This window comes from Nycticebus coucang, chromosome 18 (assembly GCF_027406575.1).
Source record: "Nycticebus coucang isolate mNycCou1 chromosome 18, mNycCou1.pri, whole genome shotgun sequence".
In the NCBI taxonomy this organism is placed as follows: domain Eukaryota; kingdom Metazoa; phylum Chordata; class Mammalia; order Primates; family Lorisidae; genus Nycticebus; species Nycticebus coucang.
In genome coordinates, this window is record NC_069797.1 from 47,133,604 (window position 1) to 47,156,201 (window position 22,598).

Below are 22,598 nucleotides of genomic sequence, written 5' to 3' on the forward strand. Positions count from 1 at the left end.
TTTGTTGGGATGACATATTCTGTAGATGTCTGCTAATCCAAAAGTTGGATGGTTAGGTTTAACTCTAAAATTTCTTTGCTCAGCTTCTTATTGGAAGATCTATCCAACACTGCCAAAGAAGTGTTGAAATCTCTGACTATTAGGGAGCTGGAGGAAATCAAGTTGCTCATGTCTGTTAGAGTTTCTCTTATAAATTGGGTGCATTCTGGTTGGGTGCATAAATATTAATAATTGAAATCTCATCATATCGAGTATTATCCTTAACAAATATGAAGTGACCATTCTTATCCTTCCTTACTTTTGTTGGTTTAAAGCCTATTGTGTCTGCAGATAGAATTGCAACACCTGCTTTTTTCTGATTACCATTTGCCTGAAATATGGATGACCATCCTTTCACCCTGAGTCTATATTTGTCTTTTAAGGTAAGATGTGACTCTTGTATGCAGCAAATATCTGGTCTGAGTTTTTGTATTCAGTCAGCTAACCTGTGCCTCTTTAGAGGACAGTTTAAGCCGTTCACATTAATGGAGAATATTGATAAGTCTGGAAAAATTTTGGGTATCGAGTTTTTCGAAAATCCAGTGGACATTTTTAATCCTTTCGCCACTGTGGAAGTTGGAGTTTGATCAAAAGTTTCTGAGTGAGTTTACTTTTGTGGTAGAGGATTGGGCTGGTCATTATGGAGGATAGGTCTGAGAATATCCTGAAGAGCTGGTTTGGTTATGGCAAATTTCTTCAACATATGAATGTCATTAAAGTATTTAATTTCTCCATCATAAATGAAACTCAGTTTAGCTGGATACAGGATGCAGGGGTTAAAAGTTGTTTTGTTTTAGGAGATTAAAAGTCGATGACCACCCTCTTCTGGCTTGAAAAGTTTCAGTAGAGAGATCTGCAGTCATTCTAATTAATATTCTTCCCTTTGTAGGTAATGGATTTCTTACGTCTGTCTGCTTTCAAAATTTTCTCCTTCATATTAACTTTAGTGAAGTTTATTATGATATGCCTGGAGGATGTCTTATTGGGATTGAGTCATGCTGGTGTTCTGAAACTGTTTTCTATCTGAATTTCAGAATCTTTTGGAATGTCTCGAAAATTCTCTTTCATATTTTCATGGAGAAGGGCCTCTGTGCCTTGCGAGGCCACTTCATCAGTTTCAGGGATTCCAATGAGGCGGATATTAGCCTTCTTTGAATTATCCTAGAACTCTTTGAGAGAATTATCTGCTTTTGCTGTCCATTTCTCTTCCTCTTTGAGAGTTTGGGAGCATTGAAAAGCTTTGTCTTCAATGTCAGAAATCCTTTCTTTTGCTTGCTCCACTCTGTTACTGAGGGATTCTATTGTATTTTTCAGATCTTTAAGGGATGCAAATTCTTGCTTCAGTGTGTCAAAATCTTTGGTGGTTTTGTCTTTAAATTCGTTAAATTCTTGAGACAACTTTTGAATTTCTCCTTGAATTTCTAATTCCTACTTTTGAGTTGCTCCTCAAATTTCTAATTCCAAATTTTCCTTTACTCTATTAATCTTATTTGCAATCCAAATTCTGAATTCCATTTCTAACACCTTGGCTAGCTGTTTATGAATGGGATCTTCAGTTACATCTGCCATATCTTTCCTTGGGGGGTGATCTATTCTGGTTATTCATGTTACCAGAGTTTTTCCGCTGATTCTGCCCCATGATTATTTTACACTGTTTGACTTTTCCCCTGATGCTTTGTCGAGGACCTGTACAGTGCTACGGCCTGAGAAACTGGGGACCTGTTTGGTGTGGTGGGGCTAAGTGGTTCTGTCTTGTTTTCAGCTGGTCTCTGTCCGACCCTAGTGAAACAGTTACTCTGTGTTGAAGTCTCAGCTGTGGAGAAATACCAGCAATTAAGTCACCCTGCCCCCCACAGGTAACAATTGGAAAAGGAAAATCAAACCTTCCTACAACCTCACACCCAGGGCACCACTTGGATAGTCCTCGGGCGATTGGCTCAGTTCAAAAGGTCCAAATCAATTGTCTCAGTCAGCACCTGTCTCAGGTTGGAGAGTTTAAAAGTTCACTGGCAACTAGATCACAGGGGTCTGCTGACAATTCAAGCATGACTTGCTCTGGTGCTCCGTGAAGTCCAGAGGACCCACCCAGCAAATAGATTAGTCTGGGAAGGTTGATGCTTCCTTCCCCATCTTGTACCTCTGCCACACCCAGTCACTGATAGCCCCACAGGGCTGTGACCCAGTTGCCTCCTATGAGCAGATATTCAGGGGTTTGCACCTGCCTGAATCACAAGAAAATCTGTATCTGCTCAGCCAGGCTGCTGCTCTCTGCCTCTGTCCAGCAGGGGGAGGTGAGGCCTGACAACCTTGGGCGCTTGATGGAGGATGGGGGGGTGTTCACTCAGTTCCAGCCCCACCCGATTTACGTTACTGACCGAACAGAACAACTTTGTGGAATTGTTTCTGTCCCGGCTAAATTCCCCTGCAGAAGAGAAGCTGTTTTGAGTCCACAGAACCTGCACCTCAGGTCCTGTCTTTGCTCCTGCAAAGGTTTGTATTCGCAGCTCGGTTAGCTGTCAGTTCTAGCCTCCTGCACGCCTTTGTCTAGGCTGATGGTCCCCTGAGGGCCGGGTGCGTCTTAGGCTACATAAAGCAGTCCTCTGGGTCAGCCCCACCCTGGGAGTCAGCCGGCACTGCATATGCGTTTTCTAGTCCCCATGCTCCACCTAGGCTGGTACTGCCTCAGGCAAACCCTTTACTCACGGAGCCTGCGTTCGGTCCCAGATCTGTTCCATGGTGGTTGGCACCTGAGAAGATGCCCGGCCTCCTCTGGTTGCCCAGAGAGACAGGGGGTGTGACTTCGGAATATCCGGGGGTGAGCCCTATTGTTGCCAAAAATGGCTGCTGCTCTGCACCTTGGGGCACCACTGCTCCAGCGTGGTTCCCTCTAAGTTGACCATCCTCTCATCACTCCCGTGCTGCAGAATCTGCACTAGACCAGCTGCAGTGCAGGCCCTGTCCACACCCCTCAAGAAATCATCCAAGAATCTGGACTCCAGACCTCAGATGAAAGTGGAGGGGAGTGCTGGGAGCTCAGAATTGCAGGTAGAGAATGTATACAGTTTTATACAGTTTTATGCCTGGCAGGAGAATGCTGTGGCACCCTAGTAGGGGAGGTAGGTCCAGTTTTTAGAGGGTCTCTCCCGTGGAGTGTAGTGGGAGGACCTTTGAACTCTGCTCGTGTGTTTGTGGGGCACTCCGAGCCATTCTCATGGGGGAGGGGGCTCCCGTCCACTTGGTGATGGATTTTGTAGTTTTTGTTTGTATCCTTGGGGTTGCAGCCTTCCTCAGCGGGGTTGATGTGCATTCTTCAACCTTCTCTCTTGGTGCAGCTCTAATCCACCAGGTTCCTTGCTAAATTTCTGTCCTTTAACTCTCATTCTAGATGGGAGCCTCTGTGGAAAGCTGGCTGCAGTCAGCCATCTTGTCTCTGAGTTCCACTTTTTATAGGAGAAAGCATACCCAGAGGTTAGTTAAGTATTCTGGATGAACACTTGGGGTCTCCCTGGAACTCCTCCAGAGACCAGCAGAGATGCCGTGGAGCTCTGATCACATGACTCCAGCTCCGCTTGGACTCACACACTTCCCCACTGCTAGAGGTGTTCTGGGGGCAGGCCAGAACTTGCCGGCTGGAGAGAGCACTTTTGCTCTCTGTGATTCCACATGAGGGGGTTCTAGTGATGTTCATAAACACTTGGAAAATGGATGCAAAATGTATGCAATCTCAGAGTTTTTATCAGATGTCAACAAATCTACAATCCAGAGACGGTTCAGAATTATCTTCTAGATAGTCCTCAGAGCCTGGCGTAAAGCTGTGAAGATCCAAGACATTTCATCCTTGAGATTTCTGAGGAAATCCCACAATACACCATCCTAGAGTATACTTACATTTACAACAAAGTGGAGGCACTTCACCAACAGAATACTTCAAACAGAAACTTGAAATAATCAGATAGCCAAGGCAAAGACAATGAGGTAGGGATTGTGGCTGAATTTATCTATCTCGTGGTAGTAATTATCTGTTTCCCATTACCTATGTACAAAAAATTGCTGCTTCAAGAGATGGAAAAAATGAGCTGAGTTTATCTGATCAAATTTAAAAAGATATGTCATAGAAAATTAGAAAATGTGCTGGCAAAATATGCTAACATTAGCAATTCCATTGCCAGATAAAGGGACAACCCAGAAACTAGTTTTAAAGAGCAAAGCATGTGTAATTGTACAATGGACAAAAAGTGTAGTTGGAATTTTTTACTTTTCTTCCAAAATAGTTCTGCTGAATTTCAAATATTTTCTTTGAATAATCATGTTTGACAGATATAAAGGTCAATGTTAGCAAAGTAATTAAAATTAATGATGGCAATGTCCACTGGGCTGTGTCTATGCAGGTGTTTCCCTCACTGTTTCCACCTGCGCTTACGTATAACATTAGGAGTGATCATTTTCATCCCACATAATTTCTTCATATATCAAACTCTATGGGTTTTTGATAAATAATTTAATTTTCACAAATGTATTTGGTTATACAAAATTTCAAATATATACTTATTACATAAATTAAGTAGATACTATTAAAGGCATGGTTTCCAATGTACTATTAAAAGCATGGTTTCTATGCTTTCCATAGCTGTAAAGTCAGAAGTTACCCAAAAAGATCATTGAATGTTGCCCTATAACAAGCCAAGCCATTTACTACCCAGAACTATGCTCAAAACTTAATATTTGATACTTAACTGATATAGAATTTTACATCCATTCAGCTATAGATCTATCTATCTATCTTTTTTGATATATATTAGGTCCTTACAATATAAAGTTATATTATAATGCAATGTTAGAGGCCATCACAAAAGACAACTGGCAGATATGGTGATTTTAAGGGAAGACACAGAAAAATAAAAAAAAACCTAGGATACTACTCTACCAATACGCCATATGTTCATGGATATTTGTAATGATGATATTGAGCCATCCCAACTAAATTAACTTACTTTTAGCATACACAGCAGAAACTTTGTATGTTAACCAACAAAGGGACTATAACAAATTGGTCAACATATAGAGGTTTCCAACATAAGGAATTTGACCTACTATACTGGTGCGTGTCTAGTCAATAAAAAATTAGGTCAACTTAAGGAGGGGGTCAATGCAGTACAGTGACCTTGCCACGTTCCTATCCACAGGTGTTGCCTGAGATTCTTTCCCTTGAATCAGCCTCGACAAATAGAAAGAATACGGTGGAAATAAGGCTTTGTGACTTCTGAGGCTAGGCTATAAAAGGTGACACACTTTTGTCTTTCTCACTGGAATATTATGTCAAGGTCTTGGGCTATCACGTAAGATGTTTGCCTTCAGGCTGCCATACTGAGAGACCATATACCAGCGGGTGTTCCAGTTGATAGCCCATGCTCAGATCCCATCTTGAATATCCAGCCCAGGAACCAAATGATAGCAACCCCAGCAGATACCTGACTACAACCACATGACAGTCCTCTAACAAGACCTGCCTAGCCAAGACCAGTTAGCCAACAGGACCGTGATGGACAATAAGTAAATTGTTGTTTCAAACCATTAAGTTTTGGATTTATTTGTTATACAACAATGACAAATAGAACAGCTAATTTAAAAGCTAGTGCTGTGTATATAGTTCAACCACAATCCAAAACATACTTCTGAGTCTGTCTTTTGTACTAGGAGCTGTGTTAGGGGTAGATGGTTTGTTAAAAATTTTATTATTTAATCTTTACAACAACATTGTGGTGTATTATTTTTACATAATAGAAAAGGAAAATAAAAATGACTTTTTAAAAGTTCTCTTTAATAAATATTTTTCTTTCATGGAAGCTACTTCTCAAATTATTGATGCAACGTTTTAATTACTCTTTTTAATTTATTTAAAAAACAATATAGTTTTTTATTTAAAGAACAATATAGTTATCTTCAGAATATTATATTACCTTTGTTTAATTAGAGTCTTTAAAAACACTTTTGTCTGGCATCTCCCTATGAATCTGTTCTTCTCACCCCTGTACCATTGTTAGGTGATGTTTATAAACAAGGATCACCATCAGAGGTGCTCAGGGTGGTACCACACGCAAGGAGCATTTTTGGAAATTTGAGACACATGATCTGTTGTCATAATGTTTGGGGATATTTTTGGTATTTTGTGAAAGGGTGTTAGGAATATTAAGCATCCTATCTTTATGGAATGTTTTGGACAGTCCTATATAACAAAGAATTGTCCCATACCCTGTAGGATTTTCAAATGTCCTATTAGACGCTCATATTAGTAAAAACAAAACGAAACAAACAAGAAACCCCTTGTTTTTAATTACTTCAGTCTGGAACATAATTCCATTTTCAGATAAACCCAGTTAAATTTTCCAGGCTTGTAACTTTACCAAGAGTTGTTCACTATTTTAGATGATGATATCGCTGACGCCAATGTGCTCATGCTGTTTAACTAATAACGCAATGAATGCACCTGTACCAATTTACGTTCATGGCTGACACATTTGTAGTGATTCTATGTGCAGGTATAAGCATCTGATGACTTTTCTCCCTGCACAGTTGTACCCAAGCATTCACCTATTGAATATAAATTTCATTACAAACCACCTTCCTCTTATTTTTCCTCGTACAGTTAAGAGTATGTTTTGACTTTCATAAATAATGGTTATAATTAGGTGAATTATCTACAGTTTTTATTGCAGGAAAATAAAGAGTATGTTAGAAATACTTGTAAAAAGGTAGTTGAAATTCACGAGAGACAAGAGTGTCTGGGAGAGAAGAGAAGGGAAAGATGGAAATGTCCGATCATTGAAGTTTTCCCCAAAAATGGCTCTCTCTGTTGGGATGTGGGAAGTTATGGAGAGCACTGCCTTGCTTCTCTTTCTAGCCCGGTGCTGACTCTGTAGGTATCTGGTGACAGATCATGACGTTTCTTTAGAGAGGCCCTCACATAGGACTAAATGTCCGAGCAAGCAGCTCTGAATAGTAGGGAGCAGGTTCAGTTACTCCACAGACCTTTAATTAATTAACCTGCTGAATGCCCCAGGGGCTATTCCCAACCTCCCCTGTCTATGATCCTAGTTCTTTTTCCCCCTCATGGTTCTATTTAGCTCACTGTTTCAGCAGTGTTGCTTTTTGTATTTACTGTGTTTTAGGGTCTTTTTAGGGTCAGTTGAGTTGTACCTTACTCCATTTGTGGTATATTATTAAAAAAATTCCTCAATGTCAATTCCACCCTTCAAAGTTTCCAGCATATATTTATTCTTCCTTTTTTTTTTTTTTTTGTAGAGACAGAGTTTCACTTTATTGCCCTCGGTAGAGTGCCGTGGCGTCACATGGCTCACAGCAACTTTATTCTTCCTTTTTAAAGAAACTTTATGAAAGTAGAGATAAAGACGTGTCTTAATCAGCTACCTTTAGTTGGAAGTCATTTTCAGCACTGTAAATAAAGCAAATATTCTTCCCTAGAATTGGTGTATTAAGATTTCTATCGATTAGCTATCAATTTTACAAAACTTGTTAGACTTACAATTTTCTTCTTTTGCTTTGTTACATGAATTATTAACAAAAAGTAAAAGAAGTACAAAAAAACTTACAATCCATGTCAAGCAGGGCATGAACAGATTTAACAAGTTGCTTAGATTCCAGTGCCAGTGTTGCTGGGATGTCATGTCCGTGCCTTCCCAGTGATGTGAGTGAAGTTTTAGAAGTGAACACTGCTCTTCTTTCACTATGAGGGTAATAAAATAAAGTTGAAGTTATACAAAAACAAACAACATTTATCTTTGCTAAATCTGAATTCATATTACTTAAAATCTGTACAAAAATATTTTTATTTCTGGGAAGTTTATGTTATAGCCATATAGGAAGTAATTCACATAAAATAATATTTCTGTTTTTAATGATTTATTATGTAATCAACAGGCATATTTTAAAAGGTGGATTGACTTCACTATAAGGAGCAAATAAAGAAGAAAAGCCGACCTTCTAAATTATTCATTTGGCTCATTTTGTGAATGCTTATGTTTTGTTAACATACTGTAATGTTATTTTTGTAGAAATTAAAATTAAGCATATAAACACAAATTTATTAAACATTTTCCATTCCTTCTAGTGATATTAAATATAAATTAATATATATTTGCTCCTGAAATTACTTTTCTCTTAAGCCCTTCCATTTGTTGCCCCTAAATCTGAAACAGCCTAGGACATTTATGTCACTTAAAAACGCAAATGTCACCTAAAATAAATGCATTCTGATATAATTAGAATGCAAAAATTTCTCAAAAAAAAATTACACTAAAACTTTATTTGAAAAGAGATAATTTTAAACTGATAAAACAATCACTACTTATATATAATTCATCTTATTAAGCATGATGCATTAAATCAGAAGGAGAAATTAAAGCATCAATACTCAATTTCAAACTCAGAGCCTTTCCTCTCTGTTGAATGACCAAGGCTAACGTCTGTATGGAAGATGTACAGTATATTAAGTAGACTGGACTAGATTTTACTAGCATTTAACTTTTTAAGACATGGTGAAAGTTTACTTAATATAGCTATTTAAAGTTGTCTTTTTTCTATGAAGAAATTTAAGGCAAGGGTAGGTTTGGCTTTTACATAATCATTCTCAACCTTGACCATTTTTGAATTATTGATCAAGGTCAAAATGAGACATTGGGAGACACACTTTACCTCATATAAGGGAAATATGCTTACTAAGTATTTTAAGATCATTATTCAAAATAATAATCCTGGAATTCACACCATTGTCCTGTATCATAAGCAGCATGGATAACAGTAAGAAATGACATATTACTTCATTATAAAAAGTAAAACATTACATTAAAATGAGCATAAAAGTCAACAACTATAAATGGTCTTCTATTTCCAAAAAAATGCTGTGTGGACACCTACAATATGTCCATTTTATTTCATTTATTAAATTGCTGTTTCCACAGTAAAGGGTAGAGTTGTTTCCCATGTTTCTGTCAGCGTATACTGCGAGAACTAGTGGACATCTAGAACTGGTGGCAGTTATTACAAGGTGAGGAAAAAAATCACTTTGAAATGCACAAGAATCTTCCCTTTGCATGTATCTTTCATATTTTGAAATGACTATAAAATCGTGGTTTGAAATAAATCTGATTAGCATGCTTATAGCTTCTAGTAAAAACTTAAAAATTTGAAACATATTACACATATTAAAATTGAAGTGTACCACTGTTCAAGTACATATCTTTTGTTTATATCTACTAACTAATAAAAATGCAAGAAACTAATTGCATGAATGTTTTGCAAAATTCTATTTGCCCTAACAATGAACTTTTTGGGTTGAGTCGCAGTGAACTTGTGACTAGTAAATTTTATTCATACACAGACAGTTTAAAGAACTTCAAGTTAATCTCATTCTTACAAAATTCTTGACAAAGACAGGAAAGGTGACTTCTCAATTTTAGAGCACAAGGTTAAAATGATTGGTTAAATATCTCCAGGATTTTTTTTTGGAGACAAAGCCTCAAGTTGTCACCCTGGGTAGAGTGCTGTAGCATCACAGCTCACAGCAACCTCCACCTCCTGGGCTCAAGTGATTCTACTGCCTCAGCCTCCCAAGTAGCTGGGACTATAGGCACCTGCCACAATGCCTGGCTATGTTTTGGTTGCAGCCGTCATTGTTGATTGGCGGGCATGGGCTGGATTCGAACCCGCCAGCTGAGGGTGTATGTGGCTATTTAGCCACTTGAGCCACAGGCGGCCAGCCAGGATTTGTTTTTTTTTTTTTTTAATAGAGCTAGGACCAAAAACAATGTATCCTTGCACCTACTTCCACAGAAATTAAAGAATAACATTCAATGGGAGTTATGTAACATCTTAAGACTTTTTAAGAGATTTTTAGTATTTTACTCATGGTTGCCAGATTGAGAATTTAATCAACGGCCATTCTCTGCAGAAAACACTTAAATATTCTTACCTTAAATTTGATAAGGGAGCAGAAATATCAGAAAATATTTCTTGTATAGCCTAGGAACAAATAAGATGGTGAAGGAGATATATAAGTTTAATAGTTTTTAAAAAAGTCTTTTCTTAATTAATAATCTCCCCCCCATTGAGTAAACAGATGTTTCTGTTATGTGGAGCAAAATCAGTTATAGTATCATGGAATTCTGCTCAGAATAAGTACATAAATACTTCTTTATAGGCTAAATATTTATCATATGTTTACAAAGTATCAGGATTTTTAGGAAAGTATTCATTAAAACATAGTATATATTTGGGTTTATATTATCCTGTCTCAATTATTTCTCTTAACAATCTATATAATGTTATCTGACCTTTTTATCATCTAGGCCATTCAAAATTTGACCGTAAATTGACATTGCTGTTTTGAGACCACAGAATGTTTCACCTGCCACCAAACACCATGACGTTTATGTATATGTCAGTTGCCTATATTTCTTAAAAGTAGACATAATGTAAGATAATGGAAAAACTTACCTCTACGAAATGAAGAAGCTTTTCAGTGGATGCTTCAAAAGTTTTTCGAGCCATTTCTGATTTTCTCAATTGGCAGTCAAGTACTGTGATTCTCTTCCTTAAATCCTGAACATTTTCCTGGATAGACAACAAAAAAGAACATCTTCCATATTTCTTTGATTTTATATTACTGGTCCCTTTTCCATTTTTATAAACTAATATTCAGTATAACCACATCATTTATGTTCTGTCTTACTGGACATGTCTTTTGCTTTGGGGAGGCATGGAACTAATTGTACATTAAAAAGGATATTGCAAGTTTTATTAGATAAGCTGCATCTGACTGTATTGATTCTTAGAGTAAATATATTTAAATTAGTTTATAATTTTTTTTTGCAATATGCTTTACCAGATGTTGACAGAAACGCCTACCAGTATAGCACAACTAAAAGGGCTAAAAATACATACACATGCACGTGTGCGCACAGATATTTAATGAAATATAACCCAAGGTAAAGTGAAGCTGGCAGGGAAGTAAAGGAATTCCATGGAGATAAGGCACAGCAAACCAGGTGAACCCACTGTGATCAGAGGCCTGAAGCATCATCTAGATGTTCAGGATATACGCTGATCCCTGTTGGCTTGTAGTTTGTGATTTCATCAGGCACAAATGGCAAACAAAAGAATTTTAATGGATGAACTAGATTATAAAAAAAAAAATTTCACAGAAGTAAACAGTGTTTTAATCTTGGGTCTAGTGAGTGAGCAAAAAATAGGGTCTACTGAACAATTCCTAACCACAAGACCCCAGTCATGCAAGTATAGGGCTAGAATTTTTATTACCCGTGTGGCCTGAAAATTTATTTTAAATTGGTGCAGGCTATTAGAAGTAAACACAAAACATCTCTGGAGAGATATTTTTAAACTCAGATCTCAAAGTGTTCTCATATATAATGTCAAAAGAATATGGCCTCACAATTAAAAAAAAATAACCAAAATAATTGGAATTTCCAAAAATTCCAAACAATAGGAAAAAGAAGAACAATTTAAGACTAAACCCAGCAGAAGAAAAGAAATATCCAAAATTAAATCAGAGATTAATGAAATTGAAAACAAAAGAATCATTCAGAAAATTAATAAAACAAGGAGTTGGTTTTTTGAAAAAATAAATAAAATAGATAAGCTTTGGCTAGACTAATTAGAAATAAAAAAGTAAAATCTCTAGTAACCTCAATCAGAAATGACTGAGGGATTGATCCCTGTGAATCGAATAGTGACTAATTCTCACATAATGGATTTAATAATGACCAAAGTACATTATTTAAACATTAATTTTTAATTCAACTTGTTACTACGTTTGGGATATTGCATCCTCATTTGTAAGTGACATGTTTGTAATTTCCCCTTTATAATAATATATTTTCTTTAATCTTAATATCAGGTGTACCCAGATCAAGTAGAATGATTTTGAAGCATTTCTTCTTTTTCTATTGTCTATAAGATTTGGCATGATCTGTTTTTCGAAATTATCTGCTACTTTTATTATAAATATTAGTTGTCTATTTTTTGAGACTTAAAAAAAATAATAAGAAGAAGTTAACTGATGACTCCATACTGAACCTCAGAGTCAAAGCATTCTATTGACAATGTGAATGTTACTTTCTTTGCATTATTATTATCATTATTGCTTAATATTTCGATGTAGCAGTTGTCTGATTCCTTTTCTGAATGTATTTGTGTTCTTTACGAGGTTTTTGTTTCTAGTCCTTATTTTAACATTGTTGTTGTTATTAAAATTTAAGCCTTTTTAATTTTGTGAAGGCAAAAAAATGGAAACCTAATAAACACATGTATATGTAAAAAAAAACAAAAAAACCCAAACATATGAGGAAATAAGCTCCACGAGTAAAAGTCAAGTGGAGGAAACAAATTAGAGGATCAGACCTATAAAGACAACAGATACAGAATATAAACTAATTATGTTTAATATACTTTAACAACTACCAGGGAATTAAAGGTATAACAAAGGGATAAGAAACTACCAAAACAGATTCAGATAATATAAAAAAATTAACCTCAAAAATAAAATGGAAGACAACTAAATCAGGAAGTTGATTTATAGATTGAAGAAAAATTAGATACAGTTGAAAAGAGAATGGGTGAACTAGAAGACAGAGGTAAAGAAACGTCTTATAATGAAAGAAAAAAAAATTAAAAAAAACATATGAAGAAGAGTTAAGGAGAAAAGACCCAGAAGAAGCTCCAGCATACATCTAATCTGAATTACATGAGAGCAAATGGAAGAAAAGAGAAAAGGCTACAGATCACAGCTTAGGATACTCCAGAAATGGCAAAAGACTTTATGACTGCTATCAGGAAGCTCAATGAATATGAAAAAATATAAATTAAAATAATATAACACATGATTCATCATAGTTGAATGGTTGAACATCAAAGCCTGGGAGATCTTAAAATCATGTAGAAGAAAACAGGTTATAAACAAACGTCAGACTGACAGCCAACATCAAAACCATGAAATAAAAACAGTGAACGAAATTAAATGCCAACTAAACATTTTAAATTTAGCACAATGTATTTCAAGAACTGGAGCTAAGTAAAGATGTTTTTCAGACAAATAAAATGGAGTTTATTATCAATAGATCCTCACTAATGTAATCTCTAAAAGATGTACTCTGAAGTAAATGATTTTGGCAAGAAGGTATAAAAGTATAAAAGAAAGCATCCTTAACACAGAAAATGACAAACATGGGGTCTATCTAAACAAATGCTGATCACACAGAACAAATTGTAATAGTGTCTTTTATGGTGTTAAAAAAGTCAAGAAAGTGTGGTATATGTACACCAAGGAATATTATGCAGTCTTAAAGAAAGATGGAGACTTTACCTCTTACATGTTTTCATGGATGGAGTTGGAACATATTCTTCTTAGCGAAGTATCTCAAGAATGGAAGAAAAAGTATCCAATGTACTCAGTCTTACTATGAAAGCTATAACCCAATTATAGCCCAAAAAAGAATGGGAATGGGGAGAGGGAAGGGAGGGGAGAGGATGGGTAAAAGGAGAGTAATTAGTGGGACCACACATATGGTGCATCTTAAAAGGGTACATGTGAAATTTACTAGGTGTAGAATATAAATGTCATAACACAATAACTAAGAATGATGAAAATGTTTTAGACACATAACACAATAACTAAGAATGATGAAATTGTATATAAACCTAGCACATTGTACCCCATGATTGCATTAATGTACACAGTTATGATTTGACTTTAAAGAAAGAAAAAGAAAAAAAATCACACATACCCAAAAAATTTACAATCCAAAAAAGTTAAAAGGAGTCAAAAGAAGACAAAAATTATAATTCAGGAGAGATTAAAGATGGCGGCCGAGTAACAGCTTCCCTGCAACTGGGAACAGCGAGTCTGGGGAGACAAGACTCCAGGCATCTCTGGCCGGTGGGATCTTCCTATAATCATCCCTTTGAGGATAGAGGGAGCCAGCAAGGGACTTCTGGACCCCAAGAGGAGGATAAAAACAGTGGAAAACTGGCAAGTGGTTGAGTGTGTTCGATAGACCTAATCACACCAGCAACCGTAAATACAAAGAGCAGTGAGACTGCAATCCGGAAAGGCCTTACCTGTGAACTGTTTCGGTGTTCTTGGACTTGGCACTCAGTTGAACTGCCTTGGGGAGAGCTTGAGCAGGACTGTGGAGAACTTTGGGCATTTGTCTGGGGCCCCAGACTGAGCCACTGAGCTGGGCGCAGGAAGCCATTGTGAAAGAACTGCCCCAGCAAGCTCCGCCCTCAGGGTCTCAGAGCAAGGACTGGGCGGGTCAAAGTAACCTACTGACTGAGCTGCCTAAAGGCGGGGAATAGGCTACCTTACAGCCTTAATCCTTAGGGGCAGAGTGAGACGGTTTTGGCACACTGGAGCCTTGGGCTGTTGCCCTGGGTAGAGTGTTGTGATGTCACAGCTCATAGCAACCTCAAACTCCTGGGCATAGTGCCGCCCAGACCTCCATAAGAGCTGTGTAGCGACCCCTGACCCGTGACCCACACCCACCGGGCCTCCACATTCCCTGACCAGGAACCGCGGGAGCCACGCAACCCTGTGTCCTCCCTCCTGTGTCCTCCTAGCTTCCACACTAGCCCATTCATCTGGACAGGGACTCTGGTAGCTGCGTGCCCTTTGGAGCCCTCCCTGCCTCTGCACAGAGCTCTTCTCCTGGCCAGAGACTGCTGGAAACTTGGGCTCTCTGTGCCAAAGTCACTGGGCGCCTGGCACTCCCAGAACCATGCGCACCACCCCCAGCCCTGTTGCTGGATCCGGGTGTGTCACAAACCGGAACTGCTTCCACAACCAGAACTCCCTAGCTAGAGAAGCCCCAGAAGAACTATACAGGGTCACTCCCTACAAAGATCCAGCAACAACAGAGTGATCCCACTGGGGTCTAATCTTGTAGAGACACCTCCCCAACTCTGAGGACAGCCAGAGGCAACGGTGATAAACAATCATGAGGCGAAATCAACAGAAAAACTCTGGCAATATGAATAATCAGAGTAGATCAACTCCCCCAAGGATCAATGGGGCAGAAACAGCACAAGACCCCATGCACAAACAAATAGCTGAGATGTCAGAAATTGAATTTAGGATCTGGATAGCAAATAAGATCGAATTAGAATTCCAAAAGTTGTCTCAAGAATTCAACGGATTCAAAGACCAAATGACCAAAGATTTCAACACATTGAGACAAGAAGTTGCAACGCTCAAAGATCTGAGAAACACAGTAGAATCCCTCGGTAACAGAATGGAGCAAGCAAAAGAAAGGATTTCTGACAGTGAAGACAAAGCTTTTGAACGCTCCCAAACCCTCAAAGAAGAAGAGAAATGGAGAGCAAAAACAGACCACTCTCTCAAAGAGCTCTCAGATAATTTGAAGAAAACCAATATTCATCTTATAGGGATCCCCGAAAGTGACGAAGTGGCTTCACAAGGCACAGAGTCTCTTCTCCATGAGATTATGAAGGAGAACTTTCCAGACATGCCAAGAGATTCCGAAATTCAGATAGCAGACAGTTTCAGAACTCCAGCACAGCTCAACCCAAATAAGACATCCCCCAGACACATCATAATCAATTTCACTAAAGTTAATATGAAGGAGAAAATTCTGAAAGCTGCCAGACGAAAGAAAACCATTACCTACAAGGGGAAGAATATCAGAATAACTGCAGATCTCTCTGCTGAAACCTTTCAAGCTAGAAGAGGATGGTCATCAACTTTTAATCTCCTAAAACAAAATAACTTTCAACCCAGGATCCTGTACCCAGCTAAACTGAGCTTCATTTATGACGGAGAAATTAAATACTTCAATGACATTCACATGTTGAAGAAATGTGCCACTACTAAACCAGCTCTCCAGGACATTCTTAGACCTATCCTCCATAAAGACTAGAGTAATTCTCCACCACAAAAGTAAACCCACGCAAAAATTTTTTGATCAAATTCCAACTTCCACAGTCGCAAAAGGATTAAAAATGTCCACCGGTCTCTTGAAAGGCTTAGCAATACTCTCAATTAATGTGAATGGTTTAAACTGTCCTCTAAAGAGGCATAGGTTGGCGGACTGGATACAAAAACTCAAGCCAGATATCTGCTGCATCCAAGAATCGCATCTTACATTAAAAGACAGATATAGACTCAAGGTGAAGGGATGGTCATCTATATTTCAGGCAAATGGAAAGCAGAAAAAAGCAGGCGTTGCAATCCTGTTTGCAGATGCAATAGGCTTTAAACCAACCAAAATAATTGAAGATAAGGATGGACACTTCATATTTGTTAAAGGTAATACTCAATATGATGATATCTCAATTATTAATATTTATGCACCCAACCACAATGCACCTCAATTTATAAGAGAAACCCTAACAGACATGAGCAACTCGATTTCCTCCACTTCCATAGTAGTTGGAGATTTTAACACCCCTTTAGCAGTCCTGGATAGATCCTCCAAAAAGAAGCTAAGCAAAGAAATTTTAGATTTAAACTCAACCATTCAACATCTGGACTTAACAGACATCTCCAGAACATTTCATCCCGAAAAAACTGAACACACATTCTTCTCATCAGCCCATGGAACATACTCCAAAATCGACCACATCCTAGGCCACAAATCTAACTGCAGCAAATTTAAAAAAATTGAAATCATTCCTTGCATCTTCTCAGACCATCATGGAATAAAAGTTCAACTCAATAACAACAGGAACCTGCATACCCATACAAAAACATGGAAGCTAAATAACCTTATGCTGAAAGATAGATGGGTTATAGATGAGATTAAGAAGGAAATCACCAAATTTTTGGAACAAAACGACAATTTAAGACACAAATTATCAGAACCTCTGGGATACTGCAAAGGCAGTCCTAAGAGGGAAATTTATAGCACTGGAAGACTTCCTCAAGAAAATGGACAGACAGGAAGTTAATAACTTAATGGGACATCTCAAGCAACTGGAAAAGGAAGAACACTCCAACCCCAAACCCACCAGAAGAAAAGAAATAACCAAAATCAGAGCAGAATTAAATGAAATTGAAAACAAAAGAATTATACAACAGATCAATAAATCCAAAAGCTGTTTTTTTGAAAAGATCAATAAAATAGATAAACCTTTAACCAACCTAACCAGGAAAAAAAAGAGTAAAATCTCTAATTTCATCAATCAGAAATGGTAATGATGAAATAACAACAGACCCCTTAGAAATTCAAAAAATCCTTAACGAATACTACAAGAAACTCTATTCTCACAAATATGAAAATCTGAAAGAAATTGACCAATACCTGGAAGCACGCCACCTACCAAGACTTAGCCAGAATGAAGTGGAAATGTTGAACAGGCCTATATTAAGTTCTGAAATAGCATCAACTATATAAAATCTCCGTAAAAAGAAAATCCCAGGACCAGATGGCTTTACGTCAGAATTCTATCAAACCTTTAAATAAGAACTAGTACCTATACTACTAAACCTCTTCCAAAATATAGAAAAAGAAGGAATATTACCCAGCACATTCTATGAAGCAAACATCACCTTGATCCCCAAACCAGGGAAAGACCCAACAAGAAAAGAAAATTATAGACCAATATCACTAATGAGTATAGATGCTAAAATACTCAATAAGATCCTAACAAACAGAATCCAACAACACATCAAAAAAATTATACACCATGACCAAGTCGGATTCATCCCAGGGTCTCAAGGCTGGTTCAATATACATAAATCTATAAATGTAATTCAACACATAAACAAACTTAAAAATAAAGACCATATGATTCTTTCAATTGATGCAGAAAAAGCTTTTGATAATATCCAGCATCCCTTCATGATCAGAGCACTTAAGAAAATTGGTATAGAAGGGACATTTCTTTTTTTTTTTTTAATGTATTTCATATTTATTTTTAATGTCATAGAAACTTATAAAATGCCAACCTACTTAACGCTGTCTATCCAAGCCCGTAATAAACCCATTCACTCTGTTCTCAGTACATTTAAAGAAAAACCCCCAGATTTTTATAATACAGAATTGTATATATACAAAATCAAGAAGATCCAAAATATACTTTTCTGGATACATTTTTAAATTTGGAAATTCAAACATGGGTATATGTTAAATGGAAATGACTTTAGATAAAATGATAAGAAGAAATCAGAAGGGACATTTCTTAAACTAATAGAGGCCATCTACAGCAAACCCACAGCCAATATCGTATTGAATGGAGTTAAATTGAAATCATTTCCACTTAGATCAGGAACCAGGCAAGGTTGCCCATTATCTCCATTGGTCTTTAACATTGTAATGGAAGTTTTAGTCATTGCAATTAGGGAAGAAAAGGCAATCAAGGGTATCCACATGGGGTCAGAAGAGATCAAACTTTCACTCTTCGCAGATGATATGATGGCATATCTGGAAAACACTAGGGATCCTACTACAAAACTTTTAGAAGTGATCAAGGAATATAGCAATGTCTCAGGCTACAAAATGAACACCCATAAGTCTGTAGCATTTATATATACCAACAATAACCAAGCTGAAAAAACAGTCAAGGACTCTATTCCTTTCACAGTAGTGCCAAAGAAGATGAAATATTTGAGAGTATACCTAACAAAGGACGTGAAATATCTCTACAAAGAGAACTATGAAACTCTACGAAAAGAAATAGCCGAAGATGTTAACAGATGGAAAAACATACCATGCTCATGGCTGGGAAGAATCAACCTTGTTAAAATGTCCATACTGTCCAAAGCAATATATAATTTTAATGCAATTCCTATTAAAGCTCCATTGTCATACTTTAAAGATCTTGAAAAAATAATACTTCGTTTTAGATGGAATAAGAAAAAACCTCGAATAGCCAAAACATTACTGAGCAATAAAAAGAAAGCAGGAGGAATCACGCTACCAGACCTGAGACTTGTACTATAAATCCATAGTGATCAAAACAGCATGGTACTGGCACAAAAGCAGAGAAGTAGATGTCTGGAACAGAATAGAGAACCAAGAGATGGATCCAGCTACTTACAGTTATTTGATCTTTGACAAGCCAATTAAAAACATTCAGTGGGGAAAAGATTCCCTATTTAACAAATGGTGCTGGGTAAACTGGCTGGCAACCTGTAGAAGATTGAAATTGGACCCACACCTTTCACCATTAACTAAGATAGACTCACTGGATAAAAGATTTAAACTTAAGACATGAAACTATAAAAATACTTGAAGAAAGTGCAGGGAAAACTCTTGAAGGAATCGGCCTGGGTGAATATTTTATGAGGAGGACTCCCCAGGCAATTGAAGCAGTATCAAAAATACACTACTGGGACCTGATCAAACTAAAAAGCTTCTGCACAGCCAAGAACATAGTGAGTAAAGCAAGCAGACAACCCTCAGAATGGGAGAAAATATTTGCAGTTCATACCTCCGATAAAGGTCTAATAACCAGAATCCACAGAGAACTCAAATTTATTAGCAAGAAAAGAACATGTGACCCTATTTCAGGGTGGGCAAGGGACTTAAAGAGAAACTTCTCTAAAGAAGACTGACGCAAAATCTACAAACACATGAAAAAAAGCTCATCATCCTTAATCATCAGAGAAATACAAATCAAAAGTACTTTGAGATATCACCTAACCCCAGTAAGAGTAGCCCACATAACAAAATCCCAAAACCAGAAATGTTGGCGTGGATGTGAGGGAAAGGGCACACTTCTACACTGCTGGTGGGAATGCCCACTAATACGTTCCTTCTGGAAGGATGTTTGGAGAATAGAGACCTAAAAATAGACCTGCCATTCAATCTTATAATTCCTTTACTAGGTTTATACCCAGAAGACCAAAAGTCACAATATAACAAAGACATCTGTACCAGAATGTTTATTGCAGCCCAATTCATAATTGCTAAGTCATGGAAGAAGCCCAAGTGCCCATCGACCCACGAATGGACTAGCAAATTGTGGTACATGTATACCATGGAATACTATGCAGCCTTAAAGAAAGATGGAGACTTTACCTCTTTCATGTTTACATGGATGGAGCTGGAACATATTCTTCTTAGAAAAGTATCTCAGGAATGGAAGAAAAAGTATCCGATGTACTCAGCCCTACTATGAAGCTAAATTATAGCTTTCACATGAAGACTATAACCAACTATAGCACAAGACTATGGGGAAAGGGCCAAGGAAGGGGAGGGGAGGGGGGAGGTTCTGGTGGTGGAGGGAGGGTAATGGGTGGGGCCACATCTATTGTGCATCTTAGAATGGGTACAGGCGATTGCACTAATGTACACAGCTATGATTTTACAATAAAATAAAATAAAATAAAAAACATTTCCTATTTTTCTTGAAAAAAAAAAATTATAATTCTACCAACCCAAACTCAATTATTGATGGCATTTGGGAGTAATTCTTTAAGCCTTTTATTCTTAGAAATAATTTTACTTAATAATGAGTATAATTTACATAAAAAAGTCAAGAAAGAACTAAAACACTGACAACAATCAAAATTAAGTATGGAAAGATGATTAGATGTATGTTCTACAGTGCTCAGAATATTTAGAAGGGACAAGTTGCGAATTACTTTTGTAATTCAAAATGTTACAATCTCTAGGATAATCATTAAAGTTTAGACACTGAATGTATAACTTCTAAACTAGTAGAGGGAAATAAATGTAATGGACAGGGGGACACAGGGAAATCTAAAAGATTAGAAAAGGCAAGAAATTAAAAACAGCTAGAACACATGGGGCAAATAAAATGTACAAAATAAGAAATGATCCCGCAGGCAGGTGCGGGGGCTCACGTCTGTAATCCTTACACTCTGGGAGGCCAAGGCAGGTGGATTGCCTAGCTTACAGGTTCAAGACCAGCCTGAGCCACAGTGAGGCCTCTTTTCAAAAAACAGCCAGGTGTTATGGTGGGCACCTAAGGTCCCAGCTACTTGCGAAGCTGAGGCAAGAGAATTGCTTAGACCCAAGAGTTTCAGGTTGCTGTGAGCAGTGACACCATAGCACTCTACCACTCTACTGATGGCGACAAAGTGAGACTCTGTCTCAAAAAAGAAAAACAAAAGAAAGAAAATGATTCCAAGTGAATTAGCAAAGAAAAGAGCCCGCCACTACACTCTTTTTTTAGTAGAGATGGGGTCTTACTCTTGCTCAGGCTGATCTTGAGCCATCCAGCTGCTTCAGCCTCCTAATTAACTTATATATTTAATAAATTTTCAGTAAAAGTTTCAATACTTTTTTTTCTTTTGGTAAAATGGAAAGGCTGAGTGTAAAATAGATAATAAAAGATCAAAAGTCATGTAACCAACTCATTTTCAGAAGACAGAACTAGGCAGGATGATCAGATATCCAGAATTACTTCAAAAGATATGGTAAGCAATGCAGTGTGGTTTCTGCAAAGGAATATACATAAACCAAATGCAAAAGAACAGAGAACTTCAAACAGATTCACACGCACGTGGAATCTTGATACGTGACAGAGCTGGTTTCATTGATCAATTAGGAAAGAAGGGGCTTTTTAGTAAATGGTGGTGAGATAGCTGTTGATTCATTTAAGAACAAAGAATGAAATGGATCCCCATCTCATACAGTGCCACAAAATCATTTACAATAGGATCAAAACTTAAAAGTGTTAGAGGTAAATACAAAGGAATACTTTTATATGCTTGGAAATGGAAAGATTTCTAAGAAGACACATGAGTTTAATCACATGAAAATTAAGAACTTCTGTCCATTTCACCATACAGTGAAAAGGCAAGCCACAAACTGGAAGAAGACTTTTATGAAGTATAACTTAATAAAAGGTTAGAAACCAGAAGAATCACGATACATCTTTGTGAAAAAGAAAAATAATCCAATGGAAAAATGGTCAAAGATAGGAAGAGACACTTCATAGGGAAATAAATGCCTAATAAATACATAAATACATGCTCAGCTGGTTACGGGTAGGGGAGCCTTGATTTATGGCATTTGTGGGTATAAATATTCCCTCTGTGGCTGATTTCAAGCTACCAACACGATGTCCCTGAACATGGATCTGAAAAGAGATGTATGCAGTCAGTTCTGAGGAGCTAGTCTCAACTGGTCCCAGTACTTCACTGTCTCAAAATCACTAGGAATCACAGAAATTTAAATTAAAAAACAGTAACATAATACTACCCCAACCAGATGGATAGACATTAAATGTAAAATAAGATGAAGGGTCAGCAAGTATGTAGGGTAAACAATAGTTCTCATTCATGCCTGGTGGGAATACAAATTCAAACACTTTTAAACACAAGTAGGCATTACCTGGTAAAGTCAAATACACAATTATCATTCAACCTAGCAATTCTACTCCTAGCAGGTAACTGTTACATGTGTGGACCAAAATATAATGCCAGAAAGTATTTTTGGTAACATCATTCATAACAGAAGAGAAGAGAAACAATCAGCCTGTCCGTCAAATGCAGAATGAATAACTACTCTGCAGCATATCCAGGCAACAGAGAACAGGAA

At 37.3% G+C, this 22,598-nt stretch overlaps 1 protein-coding gene across 3 annotated transcripts in view; it reads right to left on the reverse strand.

Annotated features, from left to right (window-relative positions):
- Window positions 1-22,598, reverse strand: part of STXBP4 (syntaxin binding protein 4) — a 208,461-nt gene that overhangs the window by 93,634 nt on the left and 92,229 nt on the right. For all 3 annotated transcript variants that reach the window (XR_008375460.1, XM_053568303.1, XM_053568302.1), the window contains 3 exons: window positions 10,549-10,665; window positions 10,025-10,074; window positions 7,647-7,780 (listed from right to left, as the gene is read on the reverse strand). Coding sequence is in view for 2 of the 3 variants with exons in the window: in XM_053568303.1 (XP_053424278.1) it covers window positions 7,647-7,780; window positions 10,025-10,074; window positions 10,549-10,665 (301 nt within the window). In the remaining variant the exon portion in view is untranslated. The remainder of the gene's footprint in view (window positions 1-7,646; window positions 7,781-10,024; window positions 10,075-10,548; window positions 10,666-22,598) is intronic.